Source organism: Mytilus trossulus, chromosome 3, assembly GCF_036588685.1.
Source record: "Mytilus trossulus isolate FHL-02 chromosome 3, PNRI_Mtr1.1.1.hap1, whole genome shotgun sequence".
NCBI classification, from domain to species: domain Eukaryota; kingdom Metazoa; phylum Mollusca; class Bivalvia; order Mytilida; family Mytilidae; genus Mytilus; species Mytilus trossulus.
The window spans coordinates 69,389,768-69,417,738 of NC_086375.1; the positions used below are offsets into that span (position 1 = coordinate 69,389,768).

At 31.2% G+C, this 27,971-nt stretch overlaps 1 protein-coding gene across 3 annotated transcripts in view; it reads right to left on the minus strand.

Annotated features, from left to right (window-relative positions):
• Positions 1-364: 364 nt before the first annotated feature.
• Positions 365-27,971, minus strand: part of LOC134712252 (WD repeat-containing protein 81-like) — a 31,021-nt gene continuing 3,414 nt past the window's right edge. The window contains exons 4-27 of one of the 3 annotated variants that reach the window (XR_010106272.1): positions 26,298-27,605; positions 25,741-25,923; positions 24,721-24,761; positions 23,921-24,077; positions 22,988-23,169; positions 21,376-22,411; positions 20,210-20,564; positions 19,322-19,458; positions 18,424-18,543; positions 17,813-18,083; positions 16,869-17,036; positions 13,502-13,613; positions 11,708-11,802; positions 10,908-11,076; positions 10,108-10,178; positions 9,540-9,720; positions 8,979-9,081; positions 8,279-8,409; positions 7,794-7,855; positions 7,180-7,319; positions 6,039-6,138; positions 5,555-5,655; positions 1,753-5,079; positions 365-1,613 (exon numbers count right to left, since the gene is read on the minus strand). Coding sequence is in view for 2 of the 3 variants with exons in the window: in XM_063573617.1 (XP_063429687.1) it covers positions 4,951-5,079; positions 5,555-5,655; positions 6,039-6,138; positions 7,180-7,319; positions 7,794-7,855; positions 8,279-8,409; positions 8,979-9,081; positions 9,540-9,720; positions 10,108-10,178; positions 10,908-11,076; positions 11,708-11,802; positions 13,502-13,613; positions 16,869-17,036; positions 17,813-18,083; positions 18,424-18,543; positions 19,322-19,458; positions 20,210-20,564; positions 21,376-22,411; positions 22,988-23,169; positions 23,921-24,077; positions 24,721-24,761; positions 25,741-25,923; positions 26,298-27,605 (5,352 nt within the window). In the remaining variant the exon portion in view is untranslated. Of the gene's footprint in view, positions 5,080-5,554; positions 5,656-6,038; positions 6,139-7,179; positions 7,320-7,793; positions 7,856-8,278; positions 8,410-8,978; positions 9,082-9,539; positions 9,721-10,107; positions 10,179-10,907; positions 11,077-11,707; positions 11,803-13,501; positions 13,614-16,868; positions 17,037-17,812; positions 18,084-18,423; positions 18,544-19,321; positions 19,459-20,209; positions 20,565-21,375; positions 22,412-22,987; positions 23,170-23,920; positions 24,078-24,720; positions 24,762-25,740; positions 25,924-26,297; positions 27,606-27,971 lie in introns of all 3 variants that reach the window. The other 2 variants (XM_063573618.1, XM_063573617.1) reach the window with 2 other exon arrangements.

The window sequence follows — 27,971 nt, forward strand, 5'->3', positions numbered from 1 at the left end:
TCCCCTGAAGGTTGCCATCTTGGATGATGGATAAGGTACAAAGTAACAACACTTGGTCAGCACATCACAATATGATGAACATTTATGTCATGTTTGGTTTCATTCTATTCAGTGGTTCAAAATGTAAAAAGTTAAAAGATGACGACAGATGACGACGGACGTCAAGTGATGAGAAAAGCTAACTTGAGGCACTGGGGTCAGGTGAACTCAAAAGTTAACTATTAGGGAAGCCAAGTGATGAGAAAAGTTCACTTTGCCCTTTGGTCCAGTTGAGCTTAAAATAGATCCTATTCATTAATTTAAAAAAAAATTTATACATTTATTCGCAGTGAAACTATGCATTTAAAAAAAAAAATCAAGATGAGAGCTGAACATTTGATGTTTATTCATAAAATTTCTTCATTATAAACCAATAACATTAAGTAAACAAAAGTACAAAAACAGAACACTGTATTGCTGATTCAGCAATATTTAACTTAATGAAAACTACTATTGACATAAACAAGTGTAAAGTTGAACCAGATGCTCCACAGGGCGCAGCTATATACGACCGCAGAGGTTGAACCCTGAACGGTTGGGACAAGTATGGACACAACATTCAAGCTGGATACAGCTCTAAATTTGGATTGTGATTAAATAGTTGACACAGCATAGGTTTCTGACACAGAATGAATGTGGTCTAATGAACTTAAAATTTTTGTTTTGCCTTTGAGCAATTCACTATGCTGTTGAATATTAATCCTCTCAAAAAAATGCTTGAAGGAATTTCTTTTTATTTATGAAATTCAAATGAGAAAAATTGATATAATAATTTTAGATCCTGATTTGGACCAACTTGAAAACTGGGCCCATAATAAAAAAATCTAAGTACATGTTTGGATTCAGCATATCAAAGAACCCCAAGAATTCAATTTTTGTTAAAATCAAACTAAGTTTAATTTTGGACCCGTTGGACTTTAATGTAGACCAATTTGAAAACAGGACCAAAATTAAGAATCTACATACACAGTTAAATTTGGCATATCAAAGAACCCCATTTATTCAATTTTTGATGAAATCAAACAAAGTTTGATTTTGGACCCTATTTTGGACCAACTTGAAAACTGGGCCAATAATAAAAAATCTAAGTACATTTTTAGATTTAACATATCAAAGAACCCCAAGGATTCAATTTTTGTCAAAATCAAACTAAGTTTAATTTTGGACCCTTTGGACCTTAATGTAGACCAATTTGAAAACGAGACCAAAAATTAAGAATCTCCAAACACAGTTAGATTCGGCATATCAAAGAACCCCAATTATTCAATTTTTTATGAAATCAAACAAAGTTTAATTTTCGGTACTTTTGGGCCCCTTATTCCTAAACTGTTTGGACCAAAGCTCCCAAAATCAATACCAACCTTCCTTTTATGGTCATAAACCTTGTGCTTAAATTTCATAGATTTCTATTAACTTATACTAAAGTCATGGTGCGAAAACCAAAAAAAAAGCTTATTTGGACCCCTTTTTGGCCCCTAATTCCTAAACTGTTGGGATCAAAACTCCCAAAATCAATACCAATCTTCCTTTTGAGGTCATACACCTTCTGATTAAATTTCAAAGATTTCCATTCACTACATTTGAAAATGCCTGTACCAAGTCAGGAATATGACAGTTCTTGTCCTTTCGTTTTTGATGCGTTTTGATTTTGCCATGTGATTATGGACTTTCCAAATTGATTTTCCTCTGAGTTCAGTATTTTTGTGATTTTACTTTATACTAAAGTTATGGTGCAAAAAAGTTGATTCAACTACTATTCTGTACAAAGAAAGATAACTCCAATTGATATCTATTTACTTAAAAACTTAGAAAAATGCTTATTTGGACCTCTTTTTGGCCCCTAATTCCTAAACTGTTAAAACCAAAACTCCCAAAATCAATCCCAACCTTCCTTTTGATGTTATAAACCTTGTGTCAAAATTTCATAGATTTCTATTTACTAAACTAAAGTTACTGTGCGAAAAAAATTAAATATGCTTATTTGGGCCCTTTTTGGCCCCTAATTCCTAAAATGTTGGGATAAAAACTCCTAAATCAATCCCAACCTTCCTTTTGTGGTCATAAACCTTGTGTTAAAATTTAATAGATTTCTATTCACTTTGACTAAAGTTAGAGTGCGAAAACTAAAAGTATACGGACGACGACGCAGACCACGACGCCAACGTGATAGCAATATAGGACGAAAATTTTTCAAATTTTGCGGTCGTTTAAAAATGAAAGTGAATGGAATGAAGTTTGTAGAAAATTATATAAAATAATTACCAATGTAATACACTTAAACTTGCGAATGGAATGAAGTTTGTAGAAAATTATATAAAATAATTACCAATGTAATACACTTAAACTTGCGAATGGAAAGTTACACTTGCATCTTTCACAAAATAAATATGTAGGGTAAGAAAATTGTCATGATCTATAATTCATTTTAACAACTAAAATATAAATATATACTGAATGATCTTAAAAAACAACTTGAAAATAATAACAGCATTCAAATGTTTGATCTGTCTTTGGGTTATAACTCCAATAAATATCTTTCTATTCTTTTAAAATTTTTCATAAATATCCTATGACAATATGGCACCAGTTCCTAAAATTGAATGCAATTTTCAATATAAGTTTTATTCCAAGGGGCATAACTACTGTAAAATTGTTGAAAGTGCTGATAAAAGAATCAAAGAATTTGCTGATATAATCCTGTGGTATAAGGTTTTAAAAAGTCTAACAATAAATATTGTTTGAGTTGGCTTACAATCTAATTTCCAATATTATTTACTTTTCAATAGGACATAATGTCTGAATTTCCAATATCTTTTTAAGGGCATAAGATACAGTTACAGGGGAGGTAATGCATTGCTAACATAAAATGTTAAATTTCACTTCATCAAACTGTGACATATCGAGAAAAAATTTAAAGTTTAATTATGTATGAAGATTATTTGTATAAAATTTCATGACATGAAATAGTCAATGATGCAATTTTTTTTAAATTTGATAAATATACAGCAAAAAATTATGTTTGTTCTACATTCATGAACATTTGATAAATTTTAGTTATTTCTAAACAAAATATTTCCTAAATTTATGGGATACTTATATAAAAAAGAACTTAACAAAAAACCAGTCCGTGTTTATCTTTTAGAACCAAAAAAGTTTCTGTCTGCAGAAAAAATACATCCACAAGTCAAAATTTTTAGCAAATATCTGAAATTTCGACCTCATTTTACTCAAAAAGAAGCACATGAAGGTATATTTTTTATTACATATTTGATAGCAGGTAAAAAATAGCCTTTATATGTTGTAGGGAAAACATTCTCACCTTCAGAAATAAACTTGGATAGGCCCTTAACCATTTCCTCCATTGAACTTTTTTTTTTGCATACTCGATTCGCATAGGATTTTGCAATAAAATTTTGATAATATGTTTTCAAGTATTAATGGATTGGGAAAAACAAATATTTCATCAAATAAATTTAAGTCGGATATTCTTATGATATTCCTTTACATATTGGAGACAAATTTTATTTAGTCTACTCCAGACACATCGTAGTCAAAGCGTTTCAACTGAGGTACTACACAGGTGTCAAAAGGCGTCATTATGGAGTAAAGGGGGTGGCGTCAAAAGGTGTCACTATGGAGGAAAGGGTTAATGCTTATCAGCCGGAGACTGCATAGGTTTTTCTTTAGTTATTATGTAAGCAAATAATACAATCAGACTATTTTTTAAGTACAATATTTAACACAAGAACATGATTTTGGCAAATAAGTACCTGAATATTTGTAAATTAAAATTTTAAATTAATAAAAAGAACAGGTATTTGTCTATAATACATGAATGCCCCACTCACACTATCGTTTTCTATGTTCAGTGAACGGTGAAAATGGGGTCAAAAATCTAATTTGGCATTTGAATTAGAAAGATCATATCATATGGAACACATGTACAAAGTTTCAAGTTGATTTCATCAAACACTACCTTGACCAAAAACTTTAACCTGAAGTGGGACAGACGAACAGACACACAGACCAGAAAACATAATGCCCCCCTACTATTGTAGTTTGGGCATAAAAATCTTTTCTTCATGTTTGATATTTGATACAAAACCAAATAAGCATACCTAAAACAGCATGCTAGTTTAGCCAAATACGTTGGCTTTGTGAATAAATAGATAAACGTTTTGTGCAGAGGAATTGAATTAAGCATAGCAAAAAGATACTCCATATACAAATATAATTTTCTCTGCAAATCCTCATTATGCATAGTCAACAATAACTAATGGATATTAATCTATTTACAATGATCCATAATACAAATACATTTGTTTAATTGTGTAAAATGTTCACATACATATAAGAGTTTGCTTTTGTTATTCTGATAAGGAAAAATTAACAGAAAGCAATACAGTGAAATCCAGAAAACAAGAGTAAATACCGTTAAAATAATATTGTACTGATATCAAACATTTGTAATTAGACTAATCTACGGGTAACATGGACAAGACAACAAAAATAATTTTGACATATATATACAATCTTCAAAACTAAATTTTCTTATATTGCACTAGTACTGGCTTGATGAAAACAATATTCAAATTAAGAATAAATAGATAAAAATAAAAAATAATTGCATAATAAAAACAAATCGATTAGGTCACTTTACTTTTTACAAATAATACATATGAGCAGATAGACATTTGTGGCAAATAAAAGTAAAATATGTCCTGGGATATATAACAAGCAAGATTTATCTGATTAACTAAGTTGCATCAATAACTGGCATAATAGTTGACTTCTGACAGGTTCAAAAGATGTTCTGACAGAGAAAATCATGAAGTTGTCATAGTTAAAATACATTCTCATATGGCTGAATATCGAATGACTAAATGGTCTTCATGATTTAGTTGTTAAAGGCTAACAAAATAATCTTATTGATCCATTGTCAGCTCCCAGCAATAACATTCTGTTCAATGGTAGGAGAGCCATACTGGTTAATACACCTTTAAATGTATCTGATCTCATCTTCTCTGATGTAAACATAGCCTATAATATAAAGTTCAAAATTTTATTTTTTGATTGGTAAAGGTACAAAAGAGGGATTATTTGTCATTAAAATTTCAATTTTTACAAAATTTAGTTGTAAAACAATGCACTCTGATCATTTTAATGTGTTTGCATATTTTCAGGAAATTTATATTCAAGGAGTTTACAGGAAATGAATCCATTGATACACTGTCTATCAATTTATTACAATTGGAACATATATTTTATATACTTGATTAATTCCTGAGGAATTGTAGTTTTTAGTCATTAAAATGACATCAATTTTAACTTTTAGCATGTCACAGTTCAAATATTTTTAGTATTTCAGACTGCTGAGGACAGAGGCTGATCAATGTCATCACTTTTAGTATGGATTTCCAGTCCTAGAAAAATATCTAAATCATGTTTGCACACTTATATTTGTATTCTGTCTATCAGCTATATGATATAGTGTATTGTCATCATAATAATATACCTGTTCATCAGCAGTGGAATGTACCCCTATCTTGTTACCAGTAGTGGCAGTCAAAACCTGATTTTTGTACAGAGATATACAATGCACTGGTTCTGTGTGACCTGAAAAATTAAATAAATATGATATAGTATTCTCAAGCATCTATGATCATAAATCTGTTCAAATGATCCTATCATGAGCTAAGATTACATATAACAACTTTAGAATTAGAATGTTGTGGTTCCAAAGAATGTTAAAAATCATAGCTTTGCTAATCCTATTGCAAAATATCCTGTCACTTTCTATCAACTCTGCTCAGTCACAACCAGTTTGAAAAAGCTTAAAATCATCTTGTAATGAAAATCATATATGTATATATATAGCAACCATGCAATACCCTTAGGAAGTCAAGATTGATAGTTAAAAAACACTTCTTCATCAACAAATTTTACATTTGATTTAGAACCGACATCATAAATGAATTTCAATATTTGATATAATTTACCTTTAAGTATAAAAACATCTTTGATGTCATCAGCATTCCAAACTTTGACTGTCTGGTCGTAGGAACATGATATAAACTTATTATTACTGTAAGCTTTCATCTAAAAAGTACAAAGGTATCTTAAAATAATGTAATGGACTTGACACAATTACTAGGATTAATATCACATATTGATGTAGGGAAAGTGAAGACAAATTTATTCAGACTACTGTGGATTCATTTATTTTCGTGGGTACCAATTTTTGTGGTTTGAGGAAAACTTGCATATTCGTGGATATTTAAATTCGTGGTTTTTGAAAAGTCTGCATACATTCCTTAAGAAAATTTGTAATTCGTTGAACATTTAAATTCGTGGTTCTTCGGTATCCACGAAATCCATGAAAATTGGTATCCATATATTAATGAATCCACAGTATCTAAAATCATATTATCATAATGTACAAATGTTTTGGACACTTTTCTCCAGAACAACGTTTTTCCATTAAAGTCTGGTATGCATATATCATAATGGGATTTGTTGAAGGCTGTACAGTGTCCTAATGGTTGTTAGTTTCTGTGTCAGTTGGTCTCTTGTGAAGAGTTGCCTAATTGTCAATCCTGCCACCCACATCTACGTTTTTATATTGTAAGGTTTACACTGTTAAAATCATGCTTTGAAAAATTATTGGGTCTCAGGTGATTATTTGTTTGAAAAGCCTTTTTGTTTCTAATGTGTTAAATAAGAGTTTGTATATTTTCAGACATCTCCTTGAAGAACAGTACTACTTCTGTGTCCTTCCTCCGTAACTTTGCAGCCATAGAATGATAAATTTTCCAAATTATATAATTTTATAAGTAAGCATATTTTTGTTTTACAGATATTTTTTTCTTGGTGTGTAGGCATTAACATTTAATGAATACCATTCTAAAGTATTGGTTGGTTAACTAGAACTAAAAAGAAAATGGTGAATGTGTCCATAGGACACAAATGATGCCCAGCTTGCATATGACTCTATAAAGGAGCATAACAGTAAAAGTAACACCACCCAAATTTGAACTTGATCTGTGATTTGTGGAAATTATCATTGTATATAAGTTTGGCACCAACAGATAAACTAAAAGAATTAGATAACCACTATACCCCATTTTATTTGAGAATTACCTGAATAATCTCCCCTTCATGAGCCTTCCAGGTTCCTAACATAATACCAGTTGTTAGATTTAGCAGTGACATGATCCCTGAAGAAAATCCTATTGCTACCCATTGACTGTCTGGACTTACAGCCATACATCGAATTAAACCTGAAATAAAACAAACCATTTATAGCTGCATAATAATTAGTTACTGTTAATTCAGAAATCATTGTGATGTTTGATTATTGCTAGAAATTTAATTTGGTGATTACTACAATAAGACTTGCATTTTGATATATGATACATATGTGATATTTATCTATGCATATTTATCCTGAAATAGCAATAATAATCTTGTCATTTTCCATTATTCCTCAAAAATTACAATAATAAATGCACACAATAATTTCTTAATTTTCAGAAATTGCTTTCCAAATTAATCTGTTCACACAGTCTTCATCATAAAAAATGAACTGATCATAGATACAAGAACACGATGTCAACTTGTCACTAGACTGTCAAATAGTACAGGACTATTTTTTCAGAAAAGGCAATTTCAAAAACAGTTTCTGACTAAAATAATGTTCATGTGATGTTAGGATATAATATAATGTATGTACAATTAAAGTGCACTTTATATACCTGCTGATGCAGTAGAACATCTGTATTCATGTGCATAGCCAACTGTCCTGAGATCTAAAAACCTGAAAAATAGAACATAATGTCTTTCAAATTCAGAAGCATGCATCTCTCATAGTGAGTATTTGAAAACTGAAAAGATTAAAATCTGTTCAAGCCTACGATTTTTTTTCATCAATAAGAAATGTTATCTTAACCACTTGCATTCCTTATATTTCACAGCAAACTTCACACAATAGTCAAATAGATATTAAAGTTACAGCTACCAACACTGCATAGAATGGTGTGTTAGACCTCTGAAATTATTATAAAAATTCATGTAATTCACCTTTTCAACAACTAAACTCTGATCTATTGCTAAAAGTAATGTAAACACCTCTTCCTTAAAAAATCAAATACATTTACTGTAAAATAATAAGATATTCCACCGGCCCTAAAACAAATACAATTACAGAGCCTTAGCAAAGAGAACCAGAACTGTATCTTACCTGAGTTGAGAATCAGTATTAGCAGTTAACACCATAGTTGAAGGAGCTGGGAGTGAAGCCATAGCAGTTACAGGACTATATCTGTTAGAATCTAGATTTCTTACGATATCCTGTGTGAATGGGTCCCAAATCTAAATGAAATTTGAAATTCAAAAAATGTTTTTAAAACTTCATACAAAAAAATCATTGTGTTGCTAGATATAATCTTTCAGTACTTGTATCTACAAATTGTGTTTTTTTTTATGTTGTGTTGATAATTCATCTGTATATATATATATATCTTACAGTTTTTATTATTTTATTTTGTTCTTCACCAAGTAATAAGGGTTTAATCTCACAGTTATGCACATATAACCTGTACTCTGGATCAATTATAATTATAATAAGAGGGTTGAAACCTAACACAGTTTTACAGTAACAAGTACTTAGGAAATGAATTTTTAAAATACTGTGGATTCATTTATTTTTGTGGGTACCAAATTTCGTGGATTGAATAAACCTTGCATTTTCGTGGATATTTGATTTCATGGTTTTCCAAAAGTGTGCATGTCATCATACAGGAAATTTGCAATTTGTTAAACATTCAAATTCATGGATTTCATGTACCAACGAAATCCACGAAAATTGGTATCCAATGAATAACAATGAAACCACAGTATATAATATATACTGCATTTTATTCTCTGAGTTCTGTACTTACATGGACTGAACTGTCACAAGATGCGACCAGTCTGACTGATTCAAGAAAAACAATAGAATATATAGACTTCTTGTGCTCTCTGTAAGTCCAGTGGCATCTGATTCTGAAAAAAATAATTTAAGGGCAAAAGATTTATTATTGAACAATGTTTTCCAAATGATGTTTAACATTTACAGCAAATTACAATAAACATATCAGAAAATATATAGCAAACAAACAATCAACAATGAAATAAGGTTGCTCCATATATATGATTATATACAATTAAAACATATGTGTTATGGTTATTCTAACTTTGAATTCTTAAATTTGTAGTTTGCTTTGATTCGGGGATAATACCCATGTTAATCAACAGAATTTCACAGACGTAAATCAGATACTTTGAATTATAAGGAGTGTAAAGTAAAAAAGATATGGCATTCTATAAGACTGCATATCTTTGTGAAAAATATGTTTTTTTTAAAAATCAAATATTAAAATTTTCTCTTAAATTATCATATCTATTTATTTGAATATTTTATGATATGCTTGTCACTGATTTTATATGTTTGTAACACTTACTTTGCTACACCATCACCACAGCTTTTGACTGACCACAATTTAACAGTTCTGTCTTTACTCGAACTAATAAATGAATTTTCGTTGTCAAGGGTTGTCAATGTTTTTATGCTGCCATTGTGACCTTCAAAGGTTTGAAGTTTTATCTGTTTAAAGTTGAAAAGGGTATCTCTTTCACTTAAACCTAAAAAGAAAGATTTTTTTGTATATCTTTCATAGGAAACCAGAGTGAGTCAAGGTATGTGAGCTATTAGCTTTATTTATTTTACAGACTGTTGAATGACAGGATTTAATTTTTGAAGCCAATAAGATTCATGATTGAGTTAATTTTAGAAAGTGCTTTAATCATCAAATCAAGTATGTTTCACTCTGATTTCTATACTGTGTGATATAATAAATTCAAAATTTAATTAAATTACAAAAAAATATTTAGTCCATTTTCATAATAAAAAGACAGGAGACTAAAATACTCTTTTGACAATGCATTTGGTTGTTGAAAAATGTAACATAAAAATGTATATGCTTATCTTATTCAAACTAGTTAGGAAAAAAATGCTCAGAATCTGAGTACCTAATTCATGTTCCCAGTAGGCAAGCCAGTTTCCCCTTAAATGTCTTCTCTTGTGTTTCTCCATGTCTGCACTACAAATTAATAAAATATACTTAGTTAAATGTGATGTTTGGATATAATATTTATTTAGAACTGTAAGATTGCCTATTATATCGATAGGCTTCAAGTAAGACTGATGATTTCAATTCTTTTCTCCATTTCAGTAACTATTTTCATTGAATTACAAAATTCATTTAATGCATATTCAAAAAATAAATAAAATTACAGAGTATTGTGAATATCCTTCTTAAAACATTGATAGTTGTTTTTGTGCTTTGTTCATTTTAATTTTAATTACTTCAGATTTATATAGTTTGTTGAGGGTTACACCACTGTCCTAGATAAGGTGGAGGATTGACCATTCAATATCATGTTTTAATTTACCACATTCTTTATTTACCTGTCACAAATCAGGCGACTGTTTGTTAAATTTCCTTTTTTAGGGAATTGTCTTGTTATAAATTAAGCTGTTTGTTTTTCTCACTTGAATTGTTTTACATTTTTAGATTAAGGCCTTTATCCACCTGACTATACCATACTGATTTTTCTCATTGATGAAGGCTGTACTGTTGCCTATAATTACTAATATTCACTTTATCTTAACTCTGGCGGATAGACGTTTTATTGGCAATCATACCACATCTCCATATCTTTATGAAGAAATCTTTTTAACTAAACTGGAATATTGTAAATAAACTTCTCAATTTAAATATTCCTATGGGTATTATATAAAATATACAATCTATTTAACAGGTCAATACCTTTTTGTAAGCTCAGGATCCAGTGACAATATTTTGGAATTCCTATGTATTGGTCCAATAGACATCAACTCAAAGTTCAAAGCGGGTTGATTTTTTTCCTGTTGTAAGTTAATCTTATTTCCTAACAATTCTACATTGGTATCATCTGTTTTGGTACTTGTATCAGTTTCTGCAAAAATAAAATTATTTCAAAAGTTTTAAATGAAATGAAAAGTCTACGAGTTAATGTATCAAATTAATAAAAAGCTTTTTCAATGAGTAGCTAGAACAAGCATTTATGGTGGGGCTAATAATAATATGTGTTAAATCATTGGTCTTCTACATTGATTTTTTCAATAATTATTTATTAGGCATTGCCCTTTAAAAAACAATTATTACAACTTTCATAGCTATAAACAATTTAAAGCTGTCAATCTTTTGGGTTCTGATTTCATTTGCCGAAAAGGAAAGCTGTCTGTAGCCTGTAATTCAGTGGTTATCGTTTTTTGATGTGTTCAACTTGCATATTTGTTTTTTCGTTCATTTTTTGTACATAAATGAGGCTGTTAGATTTCTCATTTGAATTGTTTTAAATTTGTCATTTTGGGGCCTTTTATACCTGACTATGGGGTATGGGCTTTACTCATTGTTGAAGGCCTTACAGTGACCTATAGTTGTTAATTTTTGTGTCATTTGGTCTCTTGTGGAGAGTTGTCTCATTGGCAATCATACCACACCTTCTTTTTTTATATATACTATGACTAGCTACAGATTTTTCCTAGGTCAAAATACAATATATGGTAAAGCCATTAAATACATACCTTCTACACCATTAGTTTCACCCAATGTATTATCATACTGAGAACATAACTGTCTGATCAAGTCTTCATTTGGTAAACATTTCTCCATATGTATACTGAAGGTAAAAAAAGACAATTAAAAATGTTTATTAGTATAAGTGTAAAAAGTTAACAGGTAAATATAACCACAACTTGTCTATATATTAAAGTCAATTTCTCATTCAAGTATCATTTAATTTACTATAAAATTAAAATAATGTCACATCTTTTCAATAAATTTTCATACATTATTGCTCATTGATAGTGATAATAAAGCCTCGGTCACACCTTACAGGATAGCACAAACGGACGCCTAACAGATGAAAATAAAAGTTGTCCTTTAACAAAATTGTTATCCGTTGAGAGTCTGTTGATGTACAGATGGAACAAGAGGCTGTCACAATGACAGCAAACCGGATTTATTAACATTTATTTGTGTCCTGGACTCCTGGCAATATCACAAGAACCATTACTGATGATTGGAAAAAGTCAAAATCGTCATTATTGAACTTGACCTCCATTTTGTCATCAGTAACAACATATTAAAATTTGGGAAGCTTTGGTTGAATGGTTCATGAGAAAATGCACAGACACGACTGGAAACACCATTTTTCAATCTTTCAAGAACCATAACTCCTGAACGGTAAAAGTCAAAATCGCCATTATTAAACTTGACCTTCATTTAGTTGTCAGTAACAACATATTAAAATTTAAAAAGCTTTGGTTGAACGGTTCGGTTCATGAGTTAATGCACGGACAAAATTTGATTGCCGCAACCGCCCCCTCGAACGCCCGGCCGGTTAATAAAAAAGGGCGTGTAACGGATGCATAATGGACACACACTGGATATGCAACTTACCAGAAACGGACACGTACCGGACAGAACGGATGTTGGACGTACATCCAACGGACGAGAAACCCTTAAAACAAACACCTAACGGAAGCATACCGAATAAAACGATTGAACAAGATATAGGGAAAAATTAAAGGCGACAATAATAATACATGTAAATCGCATAAATATTCAAAATGATTCTGTGTAACTGGTTTTGGTTTGTTCTTCAAGTTTCTGCCAAAGGGCAGTGTCTGGCCTGAAAAAAAACTGCCTGATTGTGAAGACGTGCCTATACTCTAAGATTGATTATGAATAATAAGAATTCATGAACATTAAGTAATCTGACATACGTTTGTCCATTTCAGATCCATTAATCATCCATTATACGTCCGGTAGAAGTCTGTTTCTCATCTGTTTTATCCATTAAAAGTCCAGAAGAAGTCCGTTGGTGAATTTATCTTCCAGACCTCCAACAGATGTATAACGGACACGTAACAAATACAAAACGGAAAGGAAACAGACGAGTAACGTACAAAACGGACGCCTAATGGACGTTCAACAGACGTTTTATCCGTTGGACGTCGGTTCAAAGTTTTGAACAGGCTCAAAATTTTCCACCAGACAGAATGGACGTTGGAGGATAAAACATACGCTAAATGGACATGTAACGGATATGGACAGATGTCTAACAGATATGAATGGACGTCTAACGGATATGAATGGACGTCTAACAGACATGAACGGATTGAAAAAAAGTTATCCATTAGGCGTCCATTCGAGCTCTCTGGTAAGGTGTGACCAAGGCTTAAAATAGACTAAGACCTACTGATCAGCTAGCAATGATAGCTAAAACTTACTTGTATACATTGGTTTATCCGAAAAATATAAGTTTGCCAGGTGCCATATAAACAAATGAATATTCTTTAAAATTGTATAAATACCTTCCAAATATTCTACAAAATGGTATGTATGATGCCATTGCTAATTCAGAATTGAAGACACCTTCCATTTCTTTTTTGACATCTTTTCCTTGTGCTGCTTCTGAAGATTCATCTTTGAGGAAAAAAAGCCGGTATTAGTAAATTGGCTGAAATCTAAATATAAACTGTATAAAATGTTCAAAGTGACTACATTTCAAATTCAAAATTCAGCTGTATAAACCATGTCAATAGACTATTTTCATATTACCAACTTTTGACTCCTTTTTATATCATTTTTTGACAGGTTACCTACAACATCCTGGTACTTGGTCAATTATAAGCATCGTAAAGAAGTAACATCAAACATTCAATTGGTGTGATTTAAGGGGAAATTTCCCGACAAGTTTGTCGTGTAAAGAAAATATGAAGCAGTATATTTTCCGCAAGAATTGTACAGATTAAAAGTTTGATGTTACTTTTTTACGTTGCTCTTAATTGACTGAGTACAAGAATGTCATCAGTAACGTTTCCAAAAATAAAAATTTGTAAGGGTTCCGCGAAACCCAGTGTCTCGCCTACTTTTGATGTAAATCGCAGGCTCAACAAAAATGAGGAAAACTAGAGGCTCTTTAGTGTCGCTCACCTTGGTCTATGTGCATATTAAACAAAGGACACAAATGGATTCATGACAAAATTGTATTTTGGTGATGGTGATGTGTTTGAAGTTCTTACTTTACTGAACGTTCTTGCTTCTTACAATTATATCTATAATGTACCTTGCCCATTAGTAACAGAGAAAAATATTTGGTAAAAATTTACATAAATTTACCGAATTAATGAAAATTGTTAAAAATTGACTATAAAGGGCAATAACTCCTTAAGGGGTCAATTGACCATTTAGGTCATGTTGACTTATTTGTAGATCTTACTTTGCTGAACATTATTGCTGTTTACAGTTTATCTCTATCTATAATAGTATTCAAGATAATAACCAAAAACGGCAAAATTTCTTTAAAAATTACCAATTGGAGGGCAGCAAGCCAACAACCGATTGTCCAATTCATCTGAAAATTTCAGGGCAGATAGATATTGACCTGATAAACATTTTTATCCCATGTCAAATTTCCTCATAATGCTTTGGTTTTTGAGTTATAAGCCAAAAACTGCATTTTACCCCTATGTTCTCTTTTTAGCCGTGGCGGCCATCTTGGTTGGTTGACCGGGTCACGCCACACATTTTTTAAACTAGATACCCCAAAGATGATTGTGGCCAAGTTTGGATCAATTTGGCTCAGTAGTTTCAGAGTAGAAGATTTTTGTAAAAGATTACTTAGATTTATGAAAAATGGTTAAAAATTGACTATAAAGGGCAATAACTCCTAAAGGGGTCAACTGACCATTTCGGTCATGTTGACTTATTAGTAAATCTAACTTTGCTGAACATTATTACTGTTTACAGTTTATCTCTATCTATAATAATATTCAAGATAATAACCAAAAACAGCAAAATTTCCTCAAAATTACCAATTCAGGGGCAGCAACCCAACAACAGGTTAACTGATTCATCTGAAAATTTCAGGGCAGATAGATCTTGACCTGATAAACATTTTTACTCCATGTCAGATTTCCTCTAAATGCTTTGGTTTTTGAGTTATAAGCCAAAAACTGCATTTTACCCCTATGTTCTATTTTTAGCCGTGGCGGCCATCTTGGTTGGATGACCGGGTCACGCCACACATTTTTTAAACTAGATACGCCAATGATGATTGTGGCCAAGTTTGGTTTGATTTGGCCCAGTAGTTTCAGAGGAGAAGATTTTTGTAAAAGCTAACGCCGGACGACGACGGACGACGGACGCCAAGTGATGAGAAAAGCTCACTTGGCCCTTTGGGCCAGGTGAGCTAAAAATCAATAAAAATATTCCTCTTGATACAATCTTTTGATTGTAAGAAGCTTCTGTCCAAGTTTGGTAAAAATCCAGCATAGTTTATTAATCTAATAAATGCTATAAAAACTTTAACTGCAGACTTTACACGTATGTAATGATAACTGGAAGAAAATCCAAGTCCATTTAAAAGAAAAATATGGAAAAAACAGATTTTTTTTTACAAAATTTACTTCTGGATACTATCTTATGATCATAAATAAGCTTCTGTCCAATTTTGCTACAAACTCAGGATAGTCTAAGCATCCTGGTCTAAGAAAGTTATTAAAGTTTTATTAACTTTAACCACAGAGTGAATGTAATGTTTCCCTGCAGAAAAACTAAGTCCATTTAAAAGTAAAATATGGAAAAAATGGATTTAATTTATTACAAAATTTACTTCTGGATACTATCTTATGAACATAAACAAGCTTCTGTCCAAGTTTGGTACAAACCTAGGATAGTTTAAGAAAGTTATTAAAATTTTAAAAACTTTAACCACAGAGCGAATGTAATGTTTCCCCGCAGAAAAACTAAGTCCGATTACAAGTAAAATATGGAAAAAATGGAATTTTATTTTTAAAAAAATTGCTTCTGGATACTATTTAATGATCATAAACAAGCTTCTGTCCAAGTTTGGTAGAAATCCAGTATAGTTTAAAAAAGTTATTAAAATTTCAAAAACTTTAACCACAAAGTGGATATTTCTGGACGCCGCCGACGGAATGTAGTCTCGCTTAGTCCTCCTTTTTCGACTACAGTCTAAGGCTCGACAATAAAAATTGGAGTCAAAAGTTAGTAATATGAAAATAGTCTATTGATCTTGCTGTTTCTTTTGTATTCATATTTTATTTTATGTCTATATCATCAAAAAGATGATAGCATTTATAAAAACTTTTCCCTTATTATATTTTGCATTAGTTTAAACATATTTATTTATAGTGGATTGGGAAACAAGTTTTGCCACTTTGCGGGTGCGAGTGCTGCCTTGTAGCGGCATTAGCCTACTGTTTTTCGAAATCTACAAGGGTGTCTTTAACATGCAAGAGATATGGCTCTCTCTTAACACGGGTCAGCCATTTATCGTCCCCTTCCGACGGACTATCATCGTTTCCTCAAGACCATACTCGCAAATGGTGTCGAGGGAGAGCCGAAAATTGAGTTCCTGAAATTTTCATCCCAAATGGGAATCGAACCAGGAACCTTTGTGCTAGTAGTCCGATGCACTAACCACTACACCACGGCTCTCAATATTTTGCATTAAAGCATCTTTCAAGGGGCTAGATTTTTCTTTTTAATGACCCATACAGTGCATGATAATCTGTCAAATTTATTAAAATATTATAACTTTTATCAAAATTAGCGGAGAAACAGTTTAAAATTTGTCAAACCAGGCATTAATTTTTTTTGGCAGATTGATAGACAAACATGATGAAATACACTACATAGATCTGTAAAACCAACCTTTGTCATCTGAGCTAGTAGAGAGACTATGAGGCTGTCTTCTTTTAAGAGGACTGATCTGAGGAGACAATGATTTAGTAAAGCTCATCATACTGACAGGGGTACCTATAGTATACTCTTGGGTGGAATCATCTATTTTTATGTGACAAAAATAGTCATCCATTGATGCTGAAAAACACATATATGAATCATAAATACAAGCGTACCATGGTTTCGTACCATTGTTTCTTACTTCTGAAATAGAATGTTATTCCTCACTCAAATATAGGTGTGCCTTAAAGATGTTGTAAATCTGATTGAATATTGTCTAATTCCATATATAAAACCAATATTTTGATGAAATGTTTTGTTATAACAGTTTCATAGGCATGTTTCTAACTTAACTCATCATGAAAACCATATGTGGAATAATCCTTAGTTACATTAACATAATTAACAATTTTACTGACAATAAAAATAAATATTTACATCTTTAAATTCTTAAACTTAAAAGAATAATCTCCTTATTGCATATACAATTAATTTCTGTAGATTTATACATAATACATTCCATATTCAATCAATACCAAATGCAGGTAATAAAATCTTATTCAACTTTTTCATTACAAATATTATCATTCTGCTACATTTAAATTTGTGTGATAATAACTAGGCAACTGGGAGCCTGTTATACAGTGGTTGTCGTTCCTTAGTGAGTTTCTTGGTTCTTTTTTGTTTGTTTACTTGACTGGTTATTTTCTTGTTTGAATTGTTTTACACTTGTCATTTTGGGCCCTTTATAGCATGCTGTTTGATGTGAGACCAGGTTCTGTGTTGAAGGCCATACTTTGACCTATAAATTGTTAACTTTTTAAACATGTGACTTGGATGCAGAGTTGAATAATTGGCACTCATAACACATCTCCTTATTTATAAATACAATATATATATATATATATATATACCATTTGATTTGACATGTTTCAAAGTCTGTGGAGAGTTACAAGCATCTCCTTGTGTGTCATTGACTGGATTAAAACAGACAAAGAAGTTCTGTAACAATTTAGTCATATGTTGTCTTGTCATCTCAAAGCCAATTCGGATTCCCAGGATGTAGACAACATCGATGAACTTATGGCAAATGACAGTCCTCATGGTACTACCACTAGGGAAGTTGTGGGATGGGGATGACACCACTCTAATCACTTGTTGTAGAATCTCCTTCACAATGGTTTCCTATTTTAAGAAAATGATTGGATTAATGAATCACAATTAAGTACCTATATGCTAAACTTCAGTTGTAGGGGAAAAAAATCGGGACTATCACTCTCTGTGCTATGCATAATTGATACAGTATTGCATTTTTTACAAACAAATTGGTTTATTTCAGTTTTGTCATATTGAAAATAGCCAAATTAAAGTATTAAATAAATTTTCTTCTCAGTTTTCCATAATTAAAAAAAATTGAAGAAATCATATTCACAAGCTGGAAGTTCTAAAAGTTATATTTCTAACTTGGTATACTTGTCATAGTAAAACAAGGGAGCTAACCATCTTCAATAACAAATAAATGTACCTTTAAAATATCCATCAACCTAGTGTCTGATAATAGTGGTATACTATGTCGAAGTAAAACAAGGGAGCTAACCAATCCAGCTTCTGCTTTATTTGTTAATCTTTTCTTGGCTACATAAACCTATGAAATGTAAAAAATCAAAACCAGATATATAAAACTAACGCTAAACGTAAGCGCACATAACTATTTTTTTAGCCTCTTTTATAGTATACCATGAATTTCTTAATAAAAAAAATCCCATTTAAGAAAAGAGCTTAAGATTATTAACAGTATCATTAGATAAAACCAAATAAAATGCTTCACTGAGTGCAGCCTTGTACAACAACACAGATTGTACCCTAAACAGTTGGATCAAGTTTGGACACAACATTCAAACTTGATAAAGGTTTCTGACACAAAATAAATAAATAATTTCTTTTTGAACTTTAAAAAAAAAAAAATGAAAATTCAAAAATTTTGAGAAATAAATATGAATCCCCTACCGTACCCCCCTTTTTTATATAAATAAGACCATTAGATTTCTCGTTTGAATTGTTTTACATTGTCTTATCAGGGCTATTTATATGCGGTATGGGCTTTGCTCATTGTTGAAGGTCGTACGGTGGCAATCATACCACATCTTCTTTTTTATATTGTGTTGGTACCAAAACCCTTAAAATAAATCCCAATCTATCTTTTGTGGTATTAAAACTTCTTATCAAATTCCATACAGATTCATTTACTTTAACTGAAGTTTTTGTTTGGAACCCAAAATTATCTTTGGATGACGACAACGCAGACGACAACATAATATCATATATATTACAATTTCATTTTAATATCAGCCATACTATTATATATTTAAATAAAATTGTTCTATAGACCTTATACTTATAATCATTTATCCCAAAATACTTACTATATCCACAATAGATGGGATATATTGTAGAAGTATTACTTGTTCACCATACAACTTGGCAATAAACATCAAAGAGCCAATCACTTTCTCTGCATGTCTGTCTCCAAGTATATATCTGGAAGTCTTCAGTTTATCTTCTACAATATAAAGAAGTATGTCTGATCTTCTGTTACAGTCTTATAGGTTGCATTTCTGTAAATATTGACAATGCAATTTCCCATAGAAGCTCCTTTTACAGCTAAAAATGTACCACTCTTACCAATCTTATCCTAGAATTGAAAGTTCATATGCACCAAAGGTCAAAATATAGGGCTGTGCGGCATATTTTCAACGTTTATATGCCCTGAACTTCTCAGAGTTTACACTCAGTTTCTTAACTACCCCTGCCTCGAATGAAAGGTTACCACAGATTACAATGTTAACAATATGCACATGTTTATTTACTGGTAACATTCCCAAGTAATGTCTCTGTGAGATGGAATACAGAGAGCATAACTGGGAACCAGTATGTAAAAAAACATTTTGTGAAACAGCTGTATTTACAAAGTGCAACCTATAAATCTCTTCATTAAAGAGGGAAAGATATCAAGTGATATTAGTATGAATTTTCTAAGAAACATGAATTAACATCTGTGCTTTTATTTGTAAAATAAAACAAAATCTAATTTTCAGACATTTAAAGAAATTTGTATGTTAATTTTATCAGATTAATTATTGTTTAAGTTTAAAAGTCAAATATAAGCTAAATAAATTGACTTTAAAAAATAAAGCAGAGCATCTAATCTGTGTTATGTGATGTTGCTATACAAGTAAGCCATATAGCAGGGATTAATTGAATTGAATTTCATGTAGCCCAACTCAAACATAAATCATGGTACAAGTATATACCTTTATCTTCAATAGACATCAATTGCTCTTCTCCAAGGTAACATAACACCATCATTCTTAGTAGATTTCTGGATAAATACTTTGCAGTTAAAAAGGGACCAATTCTATGAGAAAGCCATTTAATGGTTTCCATAGAAACATCTCTAATATTGACAACTTCTGAAGCAGTCCTATCTGACATTGTTTTTGCAAATTCATCAGTTTCACTCCTAATCATATGTGTTCCTGGTCCATTATTATTCATATTTGTTGGAATGGGCTTCTTTTTGGGGTAGGGTTCATCAAGACAAGATCTGCCCTTATCTTCTTGATCAGGACCAGATGAGACTTCTTCTTCTTCAACTTCCTCTGAAACCTACAATAAATATGTATATTTCAACAATAATTCATTATAAAGAATATACCGTACTAAAATTTACAGAATAACTGGTGACAAATCTAAAAGTATTTTGTCTATCAGCTCATAGACATGATGTTTTCATGATATATTCCTTAATTAAAGATGGAATTTAGAATTAAAATATAAGGAATGACTAATATATTTCTGTCTATTGGAAATAAACTCAAAAATGACTTTTTTTTTCAAAAGTAATAGGCTACACAGGTTATACAGTGTTTACAACATTTTTGTGTTATTTCTTCCAAGAAATTGTGCATTATTCAAATTAGCTATTTCTTTCATTATTACAAAGTAGCATTTATTTTTTTCAAAAATTGGGTTTTGCAAACAACTTCTTTCTACAAATAAATATCCCAGTACTGATTTTCAAGTGTAAAAGTATAAAAACAATTTATTCTATCATTTATTTTCTCTTTTTCTAATATTGAATTATTTTTTAATTTCCTATCATAAGTATCAGTGGTGTATATGTTTAACCATGCTTGAGGTCAGACAGCAATAATAATTCTAGCATGAGGATCATAAATGTATAGTTTATTCAAAGTTTATGAGTAGCATATAGTTAATTGTATATTTTTTTGGAATTTATTATTGTCTTTATATTTTGCAACAGTGTCAGTCATGTAGCAATACAAATGATGAATTTGTGAAGGACTTATAACTGCATCATTTACATAGTTTTTGAAAACAACTGGTTTTACAAATGATTTTCTAAATTGTTATTGATTTTTCTTCTTTTAATTTATGGCAGCATCTAATTTTGTACCTGAAATTGCAGAATATTTTCCTCTTCCTCTTCTTCATAATCATTAGCTGCTGACAAGCTGTTTACTGATTCCTTGTCCTCATAATCTTTTTTGTCCATTGCTCCATCATAACTCTGTAACGAAACCCTTTCTGCATCATTCAAACTATCACCAGAATTTGATTGGTTATCTAAATCTCTAGACCCATCATCACCTATTTCATCTTCAATATCATCTACATCGTCAGGGGTTCGCATATTTGAATTGCAATTTTCAGACAGACTGGTTCCTGACTGTCCTGGACTGGTCCCCAATTTTCCATTTTCTTCCTTTAGGACAGGTAAGTGCAATGAACTTTTTTCTAGAAAAGATTCCATATCTGATTGCTCTGTGTATAAATCTTCAAAAACATAATCCTTGTACCCAGCCACTGCCTCTACTAATGTTGTAGAGAAATTACTAAGGAATGAATCCAATCCTAATCTTAAAATCAATTGTACAATGAAACTTTTGTGGTATATTTTCATGTATTTAGGGGTTGGATTATCTACATGGTATAATTTAACCAGGTATGGTAAAAACTGTCTCTTCATTTGATTTGAGTCAATTTCAAGCCCAAGCAGATTAAAGAGTGACCAAGCAGCCTGAACACTGGTGTCTTCATTAGCAAATAGCTCTTCTATATGTGGGAGTAACAGTTCAATGCCTTCTTCGTTAAGTGTTCCACCAATCTTCTCTAAGTATTTTTGCATAACAGTGACCTTTTCTCTTGCAGTCACCTTAAGCAATTTCTGCTTTTCAATTAAATTTGACTGACTTTCAATTCCTATTTTTTCAAGTTTTCTGTCTATATCTTTTAGTTTGCAGATGGTCTCAAACATTAAGGGGAAGTAATCAGGAAACGGTAGTATACCAACGCTGGGACATAACAGTTGTGAAGGAGTAGGTGGGGACATCCCTGCACTAGTTATTACTGGGTAAGTAAAATCTGTGTTATCTGGTTTTGATCTGTAATGTTCCATGTTCAACAAAATTTCAACTGCTCTCTGAATTGACCTAAAAATAAATTTAAGAGAACAAGATGTGTCAAAGCAACAGGAATTGCCCCATCCCCAAAAGTTGAAAAATCTTCAATTTCAATATAAACATATGTGGACACAAACATGAGTGTAGTCACACATATCAAAATCAGCTCAAAATCTGGAGGGGAATAGAGAAAAAATCCGTATAACTGTGATTTTCAATAATTTATCATAGTCCAAGTCCGTAATTTCAGCGAAAATTAGCGCAGCAGAACGAAATTTACACTTGACCCATAACTCATCATTGAAAACTCACATACCAAAAATCAGCCTAAGATCTGAAGGCATTCAGAAAAAAAGTCTGTATACATGTAGCTGTGATTTTCAACAATTTCTCAAAGTCCAAAGCCCGTAATCACTGCAAAAATTAGTGGAGCAGAACGAAACTTGAACTTGATCTGTAACTTATCATTATGAACTCACATACAAAAAATCAGCCCAATATCTGAAAGCGTTTAGAAAAAAAGTCAGTATAACTGTAATTTTCAACAATTTCTCAAAGTTTTTCTTAACATCTTTTACATATTATTTGTCTTAAGTTTACACTCACTTTGGAACCAAAGCAGTATTTTCTGTACAGTATTTACATATCAGCTTCCATCTTTTGTGTAGAGGTGCGTTTGATTCCTCCATGTAGAGGACTGGTTGGAGAAACAGTTCACACATCAGACATCCAAACACATACATATCTCTCATCACATGAGCTGCATTATCTGGTAGTTTGTTTTCTTCCTATTCAAAAAATAGATTCATATATGTATCTTAACCTTAAAAGTACTAAAATCAGTTAAAAAATTGTACAAAAAGATAATATTTGTAATACTGCAAGGATCAACAAGATAGTTTCAGAATTTTCTTGTATAACTTTCATAGGTGCATTTGTTCTGCAAGTATATATTTTCAAGTTCCCTATTTTAATCAAAACTTTTTGTACAGAGGAAATTTTCACTCATGTTTTTCAAACATTTGAAATTTAATAAGAAAAATCTTTATAACTTGAAACCCATATTTTACAGTATTCATAGCTAGATCTAATGAATCAGCATATCAAATTCTCAATAACTTCAATAAGTAATTCTAATATGACACTCTTCTTTCGATTGGTAAACAACACCGTGATAAAATTCTCGATATATCTATACTTAGTCCAGACTAAGAGATATACATAATAATGGCTGTTAATACATACCTCCCATGTAAACCCACATGAATCATAACCTATGTGCAAATGCTATGTCGATTTCATTGTGTAAAATATTACAATTAAAAATACATGTACACTTCAGAACTATTATTCTTATTCTGTGGCATAATAAAAAGGTTTCATGCCGTGATATTCGTTAATTTATATCCCTTGTTAAAGCTCAGGATGAATTTTGGATATCACAGCCCATGCCATGTGTAAATTTCCAAATCTATGGCTTCCATGAATTATTTCTTAATTAGATTATGGTTTATTTGAAAGCCTGTTTATGTCATGTACCTCCTGTTGTAGTTTTGGTGGTATCTGCCCCATGTTGTGACTTGTTAAGTTATAAAGGACCTCTAGCTGATTCAGACTTGCCAAAGGATCATAATATCTGGGTAATATAACAGTGGCTGTTTCTGGTCTCTGTGCTGTTTGTGAAAATGATCCTATTCTGAAATATAAAAATATAAAAAAATACTTCTTTTTGAATACTGCATAAACTGCATAAGATCAAAACTACCTAACATAACATGAGTAACACACTTAATTACACATTTCACATATTATTTCAAATCGAAGTAAAACATATCAAACTTGACTTCGGGGGTGCAGGAATTTCTTGCTGCATTGAAGACCTGTTGGTGACCTTCTGCTGTTGTCTGCTCTATGGTCGGGTTGTTGTCTCTTTGACACATTCCCCATTTCCATTCTCAATTTTATTGCATATATAGTTTAATGAATTTTTAAATCAAAGAGAATAAATTTTGTTTTCTAGAAAATAAAGCCTGAATAACTGAGAGATTTAACCAAGTACAAAATATTTTGGGTGAAATTGGTTTCTTTTCCTGACCAGTATAAATTGAAAGTGCATAATACAGAGCAAGTTGCTGAAATGCTTAAACTAAAGTGTATGCCTCTACAAGAACCTGAATGGTGTGAGCTATTCACTTCATTAATAAAGACATTCATGAATTGGCCATACTACAAAACAGCAATTAAAGTTCTTTCCTTTGAAGATGTCAGATATTTCCTAGTATTCTATGTGATATTTGTCTGATGTTAATGCATACACTATAGGTTACTGTACAATTTACCTTCTGTCTCCAGGGAGGGCAGCTTCTTCTAAACCATGTATCTATAAAAATCAACATGCATGTATGTGTAAAGTGAACAAGTCATGTGTTATTAGCATAGTGTGTAATTAATTTCTCAGTATTTTTTTTTATGATATAGCAATTTCTACATATTGTACCTTAGGCCAAAGGCTTTTGTCATATTGGTTGGGAGTTTCTATGAAAGGTAACAACAAAGAATTGTAAAATATCTTATAGTGTTTCAAAGTTTTTGAAATATCATTATAGATAAGCAAAGGATGAGTTTTGTGTGCTATGTTAAAATAATTCTCTTCATGAATAATATGTTTATCATTACCATTTTCTATGAATGTACAAAGTTAGGCTTTCTGTATTTGGTAAAACAATGTACAAAGTTAGGCTTTCTGTATTTGGTAATACAATGTACAAAGTTAGGCTTTCTGTATTTGGTAATACAATGTACAAAGTTAGGCTTTCTGTATTTGGTAATACAATGTACAAAGTTAGGCTTTCTGTATTTGGTTATACATTTGATTGTGTCATATTCCCTTTCAAGCATTTGGATTTACAACTTTAGTGATGTATAAGTAATAAGATATTCTTATCTCACAGACACATCATATCTTGCTCCATTAGAACATATGATTTCCTATGTGTTTTTCTTGTGGGTGGTACAATGTATATTCATATGGATTTTAAAAATATATGCGGAGCATTGGTGAATTTCTGATACCTCTTATTTACAAGAAAGAAATTTCAACTATAAAGAATAACACAAAAGAAAGAAATTTCAACTAAAAATAACACAAAAGAAAGAAAATTCAACTAAAAATAACACAAAAGAAAAAAATTTCAACTAAAAAAACCACAAATGTTAAATATGTGCATTACAAATGTATTCATTTTACTTATGTATGAGTCCTTTGTTTAAAAAAACTTAAGTCGCTTGTTCCAACTGTCTTCTTTGATGGAACTATTCCTAGTTTGATTGAACTATTCAAATGTAATAATCTGACTTACCTGTGACCACAAAACATTTTTAGCAATCTTTGGAGGTTCAGGTTTATTAGCTAGTTGTTTGGGTATTCTGTAAGGGTGTGGTTCTGTAAACAGTTGTACTACCCCATGATTTGTAATGTTTTTATGGTCATCTACAAGCTGGAGGTTGATATTCTTCTCCTTCACAGCCACAATACCTGATAACTGTATAACATTATACAAAGACTTTTATTAATTTCTGTGAAACAATGATCATAACTTGCCTACAAATCTCTAAAAACTTAATAATGCATTTTGAACTTTTATTGAAAGGGAAATTCCTAAATCAATCAATATTGTAACACTTTTAAAGTTGTCATCTTAAAAATGCAAGATTTTAAAAATAATGAAGCAAGAAATTTATTTTACATATTTTTTTAAATAAGTTTTTAAAATACATTTTGTTCTATGTGTAATTTAAAAATAAGATCATCATTAAGAAATGTTAATTATCAACTTTTCCAATTGATGAAGAGAACTATTTGTATGTTTAAAAAAATATTCCAGTATATATAAAAGTGATTTATTTGTCAAAGTACCTTGAATCCAAAGGTGAGATCTATCCATTGATGTAGGTTCTCAGAAACTTTATCACTCTCCAAAACCTCCATATGCTTGACTATAAATTCTTCTGGGGTTGTACACCAAACCGGCAATTCTAAATCTGGCAAATCTTCATGAATTGATGAAAATATTAATGGATCTGTGTAAAATTCTGGAATGCATTCATCTGGAGACCAATTATACATGCGCATCATACTCAGAGGATACTCATTAGGAACCCATTTAGGGCGGACATGTGAACACAAAATGGATTTAGGAGTCCTTCTAGCTTTGTACACATAGTATGTAATGTCTGACAAAATGTCTGATACGTGATGGGGAATGTGAATATTATCTTTGAAAAACGTGTGTGATTCAAATGTTAAATCCAGTTGGTTGTCACCTTTAGTAAGTCTGTATTTACTCTTTGTTAAATCCCTCATATCAAACTCTTCTTCAGTTGATGAAAATTCCATAACCCATGGAAGTATTGGATGATTATTTGGATCAGACATTCTTCTGCCTGCTAAATGATTCAAAACCATCAAATATTTAAAGTTTGTAATTCTTTTATGTACCCAATCTTCTACTAAAGTTGGCAAGTTATGTACCGAGTATTTTCTTGTATAATTAGACTGTAAAAACATTCTAGCATCTTCTACTAAACTGTCTGATTCACTGATTAGCCTTGAACACATAGGATGCTCCCTAACTATTGAAACACCTGAATGATCTTGATCAGAATAAATCCTTTTGCTATTTGATGCTTCATTACATATGTCTGTTCTCTGAATATTTAAAATCTTTTTACTGTCTATTTCAGATTTTACATTTTGATTTCGTGTTGTTCTTGAAGGTAAATTATCCTTGCCAACTATTTCTGGCCCATTTTGTTTTGATTGTAAAATCTCCAAAATATTTTCAAATTGCAAACCTGAAGTATAAATCCATAGTTTCTCATCACAGAGTACATCATGTAAGCTAACATTACCAAGAATTAATCCCTTTTTGTGCAACTGATTAAGCAAATGTAGTAACTGATAAAGAACAAACAGTGGTTTGGTCATAGAAGATTTGAAAACAGCAGGACTGAAGGCTATAACATTCTGAATATTATGAAGCACAAATGGCTGTATCACATAAAAGGCATCGTCTGTCTCATATATCTTGATTACATGTAAAATGTTCTGTAATGAACAAGGACTAGATGATATATGGGTAACTGAACTTTGCCTGCTGGTTTTCAAGTCTGCCATCTGCTCTGGATAAAGTCTTTCCAAATAATGTTGAAGGACATCACATTTCTGAAAAAAAGCAATATCTTTAGGTGTACAAATGTAAGACCAATATTTTTGACTGATCATTAAAAAAGTAATAGAATTTATCAATTGTAATTTTCACCATTAAGTAGTCATCTGTAATTTCAACATTTTTCAAAAGCAAGAATTTTTAACACCTTTTAAAGCCTGAAAAATGCATAATTGCAAATAGTAAATAAGAATGTACATGTTCTTCAGAATATCTTTATAAAATTTAATCTCTAGCAAAATGATATAGTCTATAGTTAGATGTTACCAAGCATCAGCTTCAATACTTAATACACAGATTTAAATTTAGTGTCATGGACATAATGCAAAGACTTTCACTTAAACCAGTGCTAAATTGCAGTG